This window comes from Ursus maritimus, unplaced genomic scaffold (genome assembly GCF_017311325.1).
Source record: "Ursus maritimus isolate PB19 unplaced genomic scaffold, ASM1731132v1 scaffold_5, whole genome shotgun sequence".
NCBI classification, from domain to species: domain Eukaryota; kingdom Metazoa; phylum Chordata; class Mammalia; order Carnivora; family Ursidae; genus Ursus; species Ursus maritimus.
Window position 1 is genome coordinate 87,936,599 of NW_024426663.1, and position 8,431 is coordinate 87,945,029.

Here is an 8,431-nt window from a genome sequence, read left to right on the forward strand (position 1 = left end):
CAACTGTAAATGGAATTTTTAAAAAATTTCTTTCTGCTTTTCATTACTAGTGTATGGAAATGCAACTAGCTTCTGTGTATTAATTTTTTATCTTACAACTTTACTGAATTTTTTTTTTTATCCTGGCAGGTTTTGGTGGAGTCTTTAGGGTTTTCTATGTGTAGTATCATGTCATCTGCAAATAGTAAAAGTTTTACATTTTTTCTCATCAATCTGGATGCCTTTCACATTTTTCTCTTCTCTAACTGCTGTGCTTAGGACTCCCAGTACTATCTTGAATAAAAGTAGTAAAAAGGGACATCCTTATCTTGTTCCTGACCTTAGAGGAAAGCTCTGTTTTTCCCCACTGAAGATGATATTAGTTGGGGATTTTTCATATATGCCCTTTATTATGTTGAAGTATGTTCCCTCTAAAACCACTCTTTTGAGAGTTTTTATTAAGAATGGATGTTCAGGGACGCCAGGGTGACTCAGTCAGTTGAGCATCTGACTCTTGATTTCTTGGGCTCCATGATCAGCAGAATCTGCTTGAGAGATTCTCTCTCTCCCTCTCTCTTCCTCTTTGCCCTTCTCTCCACCTGCTATGTTCTCCCTCTTTCAAATAAATAAATAAATAAATAAATAAATAAATAAAGTCTTAAAAAAAGAATGGATGTTCAATTCTGTCAAATGTTTTTCTACATGGATTGAGATAATCATTATTTTTATCCTTCATTTTATTAATACAGTGTATCAGATTTATTGACTTTCATATACTAAACCATCCTTGCATCTCCAAAATAAATCCCACTTTCCATGCTGAATAATCCTTTTAATGTATTTTTAAATATGGTTTGCTAATATTTTATTGAGAAATTTTCATCTATGCTCATCAAGAATATTGTTTGTAGTTTTCTTTTTTTGTAATTAATGTCTTTTTTTTAGAGTAATTCTGGCCTCACAAAATATTTTTGAAAGCTTTTCTTCATCTTCTCTCTTTTTTTAATAGTTTGAGAATAGGTATTAAATTTTCTTTAAATGCTTGGTAGAATTCAACTGTCAAGTAATCTGGTTCTGGACTTTTGTTTGTTGGGAGTATTTTTATTACAAATTCAGTTTTGTTTCTAGTAATTGGTCTGCTCAGATTGTTTTCTTTTTTCCTTCTGATCCAATTTTGGAAAATTGTTTCTGGGAATTTTTCCATTTATTCTAGTTTTTAAAAATTTTTGTCATATAATATTTAATAATATTCTCATATAATCCTTTGTATTTCTGTGGTGGCACTTTTAACATCTTCTCTTAATTCTGATTTTATTTGGATCCTCTCTTTTCTTGATGAGTCTGTCTAAATGTTTATCAAGTCTCTTTATAGTTTTGAAGAACCAACTCTTGGTTTCATTAGTCTTTCCTATTGTTTTTGTTAATTTCTATTTCATTTATTTTTCCTCTGATCTTTATTATTCTTTTCCTTCTACTTTGGACTTTGTTCTTCTTTTCCAGTTCTTTGTGTGTTAGGTTAGATTGCTTATTTGGGCTTTTTCTTGTTTCTTGAGACAGATCTGTTTTACTATTAGAACTGCTTTTGCTGCTTCCCAAAGATTTGAGCCATTGTTTTTTCATTTGCATTTGTCTCCATGTATTTTCTGATTCCTTTTTTATTTTTTTCATTGACCTTTTGTTGTTTAGTTGCATACTAGCTTCCTAGTGTTTGTGCTTTTATCAATTTTTATTTTCTTGTGATTGATTTCTATTTTCATACAGTCATGGTTGAAAAGATGCATGATATGGTTTCAATCTTTTTAAATTTTTTGAGACTTGCTTGTGGGCTAACGTGATCTATCCTATAAAATATACTATGTGCACTTGAAAAAGAGTGTGTATTGTGCTGTTTTGCCATGGAATGCTCTGAATATATCTGTTAGGTCCATCTGGTCTAAATGTCATTCAAAGGCATGGTTACCTTGTTGATTTTCTGCTTGGATCATCTGTCCACAATGTAAGTAGATAATTAAAGTCCCCTACTATTATTGTGTTATTGTCTATTTCTTTTATGTCTGTTAATAATTGCTTTATGTTGTTAGGTGCTCCCATGTTGGTTGCATAAATATTTGCAATTGTTATATTCTCTTGTTAGATTATTCCCTTTACGGTTATGTAATGTTCTTTGTGTCTTTTTATATTCTTTTTTTATCGCTGAACTTGTTACTATTTTTCTGTTGTTGTTTCTCTTAGAAAATCTCATTTTTGACTCTACTCAGACTTAGAGGTAGAAGCTCTCAGAGAGGACAGCCTCATTCTCTTGACATTCTGTTCCTAGTGTTTTTCTTTGACCTCCTTCATTCTCTTGGCCAAAAGTTTAGCATATTCTGCAGCCTCTTCTTTATTTTCTTTTAGTTCACCGTTTCTTCAGAGTAATACACCAACGTTTGCGTTGGAGGACATGTGTAGTAACAAGATACTGAATCTTGGATGCTTTGGTTCTAGGTTTCTTACCTTCTTTGTTGAGGGATTTTAGAGAGATTAAAATGTTTGCAGGTTTTGCTCACTCTTTTGGGCCCCAGGTAAAAAGGCACAGTAGTATCACTGAGTCTAGGAATATCCTTCTCCCCTTTTTTATAATGATCAAGTTGAGTACACTGAGATTGGCATCCACAATGCAACCCTGAATAGATTTGCACTTTCTTTCTCCAGTCCTCCTTAGTCTGTAGCAGGCTGAACAGATACTTCTCCTAAACTTGTAGAAACAATCTTGTGTGTGGTCATACCATGTTAAGGCTGTGTGTAGTGTACCTGCATGGCTATGTGTGCTGTGGTGGGGGGTAGGGTAGGGGGTGTCCCCATAGCATTCCTTTCTGAGGATACCCTGGAGGAATAGACAGAGAGCTGAAGTGGACGTGGGATAGGACATTCCCAGGGCTTCCCATGTATAGTGTCCTTGCAGAGCAGTTGAAGCTAAAGTGGATGCATGCTGGGGAGTCTCAGGGCTCTGTACAGAAGGAAGTCTGTCAGGGCAGTTGAAGCTGAAGGGGGTGCAAGCCAGGTTATCCCAGCATGCTCAGTACAAGGGCCACTTTGGCAGCATGGTTGCAGCTGAGGCAGACATGGGCCAGAGTTTCCTAGAAGGTCCCATGCATGGGGCACCCTGGCAAGACAGTTGGAGCTAAAATAGGAATGAACCAGGAAGTCTCAAATGTCAGTGCTCTGCACTAGACGTGCTCTTTTAAGTCATTGAGAGCAAAGTGGTGCAGGCCTTGAACGCTCCATGGTGCTTTCTGCCTGTCACTTTGGCAAGATGACTAGAATAGCAGTGAGTGCTGACCAGGCATATCCAGGTGTGCAACATACGGGGCCACCTTAGTGGGTCAGCCGGGGATGGCCTGGGTTAGGGATCCATAGCTCACTTAGGTGGTTGACCAGTGAGGGCACAAAGACCATGCTCCCATTTACATTATCAAAGTCATGGGAGAATGTAAACCATGGCGCTTGCCAGCCCCTCAAACCCAGAAAGTCTTCCCACAGCTCACCTGTCATTTGGCAGAGTTTTAGGGCTAACTTTTATATTCTAGTTGCTCTTTTATTTGTTTATTTGATTCTGAATAGGTGGTTACATTTTAAATTTATTTCCAATCATTTAGAGCTGAATCAATGGGAAACAAAGGTGCTTTTTAGCTCTGGCACCTGCTGCTCCCCCCAAATGTCAAGGACTGAGCTTTCATGCCCTTATCCGCAGTCAGCTTATAGAGGAGTCACTTCCTTGCTTCCCCAGCCCTCAGACCCACCCAGCAAGGACTTTCAGACCCTGCCCATGATAAACCGCACTGTCCAGGAGGACCCAGGCTTTCTCCCTCTGGCAGAGAAAAATGCAGGCCTCCTGGATAGTCACTGCATCCCCGGGTGCCTGAGAGAGGCCTTTCCTGCCTCAATTCCTCCTTCTTTCCTCTCTTCCCCCAGAATGGCACCCAGTGTTCCCAGGCCAGGTGCATATGTTGGGATGAGGTGGGTGCTCTCACGGTTTGTCTGGTGGTACATGTATCAGTTTGGGGTTATGGGGGGCATCTTCTCTCGTGGAGTTGAAGCAGACATTGGGGGAGGTGAGGGCTGGTGCCCCTCAGATGAAGCACTCCTTTCTGCTGCTGTCACCTTCTCCCTTCAGGGCTGCATCTGCACTTTAGGCAAACTCTGTGCCCCTGGCCTCATTGGTGTGGTATGTGCCCCTGTGTTGGCACAGGTAGTGTATGTACCATGGGGAGGAAGGGGCAGATCTGGAGGAAAGGTACAGCCATGATCATGGCGATGTCTGCCCCCACAAGGTGATGAATATGCCAGGGCTGTGACACGCTGTTGGGGCTGCTCATCACTGAGAGGTGTGGGGCACCCGCCGGGCCAGAGGCTGAGAGGACAGCAAAGTGGTGGCGAGGGTCATGCCTGCCTGCTTCTGACCCTCAGCAGCCTATATTCTAGTGCTCTTTTAAACTGTGGCTTTTTTTTTTTTCTGTGCCCCAAAGCATCTGGGCTGGTGTGGGTTAGTGGCCCGGGAATTACTGAGGCAGCAGGCTCCCTATAAAACCTGGACCCTGTTCCCTCTGTTATCAGGGTGGAGGGGGAACATAAACCCTGGTGCTTGCCGTCCTCTCTGCCTCAGGGAGACTTTCAGCAGTTTTCCCACTGTAGGCAGAGTTTAAGGGCTGAGTCATTTATGTTCTAACTTCTGTTTTATTTTGTATTTTATTTTATTTTTTTAATTTCTTTTATTTTATTTAGTATGTTCCGTTAACCAGCATATAGCAGATCATTAGTTTTTGGTAGTAGTGTTCAATGACTCATTAGTTACATATAACACCCAGTGCTCATCACATCACGTGACCTCCTTAATACCCATCACCCAGTTACCACATCCTCCCACCCCCTTCCCTTCTGTAACCCTCAGTTTGTTTCCTGGAGTCCAGAGTCTCTCATGCATCTGTTTTAAATCACGACTTTTGTGTGCTGCAGGGCATCCAGGGCTAGTGTGAAATAGGGGTCCAGGGATGCCTGAGGCAGCAGGCAGGGTAGGGTGCCCAGACCCTGCTCTGTCTGCACTATCAGGTGGAGACGGACCATAATCATGGCACTGGCCAGCCTCTGTGATTTGTAGAGATTTTCAGCACTTCCCTCACCATTTGGCAGGGTTGTAGGGCTCATACCTTTATGTCTAGTTGCTCCTTTAAACCACGGCTTTTACTATGCCCCAGGGCAGATGAATATCCTCACACTCTCTCACTGTGGCTCCCGACTGCAGTTTTCAGCATGGGAGGGGGGGTGGGGGCTCCCTTTGTTACTGTACTTCCATCTCTTTTGTCATTCTCTATGAGGCCTATCTGGTTGAATAGAAGCTGTTCAGTCAATTTTCAGTTCTTTTTAGAAGGATTTGCTCTATCAGTTGCTGTAGATTTGGTTTCTATGAAAGATGTGAGTTTAGAATCTTCCTACCTTATCATGTAACACCAGGCATTTTCCCAGTAGGGACTTCTGTTTTGCAGTTACAGTTAAAATAAACATAACTATGTATATTTTAAAATCTGAATATTCACATTTAACTGAGAAAATATCAATAAAACGAGTGAGTGTGAAAATTGCCAATTTTTTTGATGCTCTGTTTACCAACAATGTCAAGAATAATGTAATCTAGTGAGAAGGCACAATTATTTATTTCTAAAATGGAATCTAGCTTGGAACTGGGAGTGAGGGACAGGTAGCATCTTTTTTGGGGTAAAACAAAAAAGGAAAACAATATGCTCAGTATATTTTGTTTCTCATAGTCTTTCTTGGTAGTTACTTTTAAATGAGAATATGGAAAAGAACAGTTAATAAATTGAGAGTATGAGAGTGTATTTTTCTGACTTGGTAGTGGAAGTACATATATGAAGTGCTTATTTCTCATCATGAATCGTTAATGAAGAGACATAAAGTAAATTTAAATTGTTTAAACACTAAATAATTCATCTAAATGAAAACAACAACAAAAAAGTAATTTGTAACCCAGACAACTGGTAAACATGTAATTACTTACTTTTATTGAATCCCTGAGAATAAGTGTCAGAAATAAAATATAGACTTTGTTGTGAGGACTACCATCTATAAAACATACACAGCTCTCTTCCCCATGGCTCAAGCTCTGAATTTAAATAAGCATGTATTTTGTTCAGTTACACTTAAAAGAGGAAAATCTCCCTTATTAGATTAAGTAAACAAGTTTAACTGGTGTGAAATTGGGAAATACGGTAATGTGGTTTGGCTCAATAGGAGCTGGGCGACTGCATGACTTGGAAACACTTCTTTGAACATCATGTTTGTAAGGAACACAATTTTTTTGACAGAACTGTTTTCAGAGCCACTTTCATATCCTTGTTCCTTAAAGTGTAGATAATAGGGTTTAAGGTTGGGGTCACCATGGTATAGAAGAGGGAGATAAACTTGCCTTGGTCCTGAGTATAACTGTTACGTGGTTGCAGGTACATGTAGATTATGGTGCCGTAGAAAATGATCACGACTGTAAGGTGGGAGGAGCAGGTGCTGCAGGCTTTGTGCCTTGCTTCCACTGACTTTATCTTCAGCACAGCTTGACTGATGAAGCCGTAGGAGATAAGAATGAGTGCTGGGGGGATTAGGAGAAACAGGACACTGACCACAAAGAGCACCAACTCATTGACTGTGGTGTCCACACAAGCCAATTTGAGGAGAGCTGGTACTTCACAAATAAAATGATCGAGTCTGTGGTTGCCACAGAGAGGCAATTGCAAGGTAAAAGTAGCATGGATCAGGGAATTGGCCAAACCACTGAGCCAGGAGACGGATGCCAGTTGTTGACATAGCCTTGGGTTCATGATTGTCACATAGTGGAGGGGCTTGCAGACAGCAATATAGCGATCCAAAGCCATTACAGCCAGGAGGATACACTCAGTGGAGCCCAGGGCTAGAGAAATATAGAGTTGTACCACGCAACCACCATAAGTGATGGTCTTCTCTGGACCTCGCAGGTTAACTAGGGTCTGAGGTGCAAGGCTAGTAGTGAAGCAGACGTCCAGCAGGGAGAGGTTGCTGAGGAAAAAGTACATAGGGGTGTGGAGAAGGGGATTCAAGTATGAGAGAATGATGATGGCAAGGTTCCCCACAAGCGTCAGGAGGTAGAAAAAAAGGACAAATACAAAGACTGCAGCCTCCAGGCGAGGGTGGTCTGAGAAGCCTAGAAGGATGAAACCCATCAGGGAACTGTCATTGGCCCTTTCCATTTCTACAGAGGGAACTGCTTCTGCTAAGAGGGAAGTGAGAACAGGTACATTTGAAACAATTTATCCTGGAATCACAATGTACAAATTGAAGGGGTGAAGGAAACGAATTTGTGCAACTTATTAATTTCTTACCCTCAATAGGTTGCTGACTCAGAATATCAATCAAATCCAATGACTCTCCAAAAGTTTTGAGTGTTTTCAACTTTTGAGTTGTCTGGACACTAATTGGTAAAACCAATCAAGTGTAAATTTGCACATATATCAAAAAACATGAGGTCCCTTCTACTGAAATTAACTATCTCTCAAAATAAAGAAGACTTTAAAACAAAGACTGTAACAAGAAACAAAGGACACTATATAATCATAAAGGGGACAATTCAGTAAGAAGATATACCAATTATAAATATATATGCACCTAATATGAAAACACCCAAATACATAAAATGGTTAATAACAAACATTAAGGAACTAGTTCATAAAAACAATAAAACTAGGGGACTTCAACACACCACTTTAATCAACGGACAAATATCTAAACAGAAAATAAACAAGGAAACATGGCTTTGAATGACACACTGGACCAGATGGATTTATAGATATATTCAAAAAATTCCTCCCTAAAACAGCTAAATACACATATTTTCAAGTGCACACTGAACATTCTCCAGTATAGATCACATAGTAGCCCACAAAACAAGCCTCAAGGAATTCAAGAAAATCAAAGTAATACAATGCATCTTTTCTGACCACAATTCTATGAAACTCGATGTCAAACACAAGAAAAAAATCTGAGAAGAAAATAAATACATGTAGGTTAAATAACATGCTGCTAACAATGAATGGGTTAACCAGGAAGTAAAAGCAGAACCAAAATCTGCATAGAAAAAAATAAAATAAAATAAATACACAATGATCCAAAACCTTTGGGATGCAACAAAACTTGTTCTAAGAGAGAAGTTTATAGGAATTAGGCCCACCTCAAGAAGCAAGAAAAATCTCTGATGGAAAGACAAACATTACACTAAAGAAACTATAAAAAGAACAACCAGAGCGCAAAACCAGAAGAAGAAGAGAAATAAAGATTAGAGCAGAAATAAATGATATAGAAACTAAAAAAGCAATAGAACCCAGACGCTGGTTCTTTGAAAAAAAATCAATAAAATTGATAAACCTCTAGCCAGACG

The 8,431-nt window shown here is 39.7% G+C and overlaps 1 protein-coding gene across 1 annotated transcript; it reads right to left on the bottom strand.

The window, feature by feature from the left end:
* Positions 1-6,302: 6,302 nt before the first annotated feature.
* LOC103682435 (olfactory receptor 2G3) lies at positions 6,303-7,264 on the bottom strand. The gene has a single exon (XM_008712043.1). It carries the CDS (start codon positions 7,245-7,247, stop codon positions 6,303-6,305), a length of 945 nt encoding a protein of 314 aa, XP_008710265.1. The 5' UTR covers positions 7,248-7,264.
* Positions 7,265-8,431: the final 1,167 nt, after the last annotated feature.

What these genes read in the sequence shown, in the direction of transcription:
- LOC103682435 (XM_008712043.1), bottom strand. Translation starts at nt 7,247, where the DNA reads ATGGAAAGGGCCAATGACAGTTCCCTGATGGGTTTCATCCTTCTAGGC.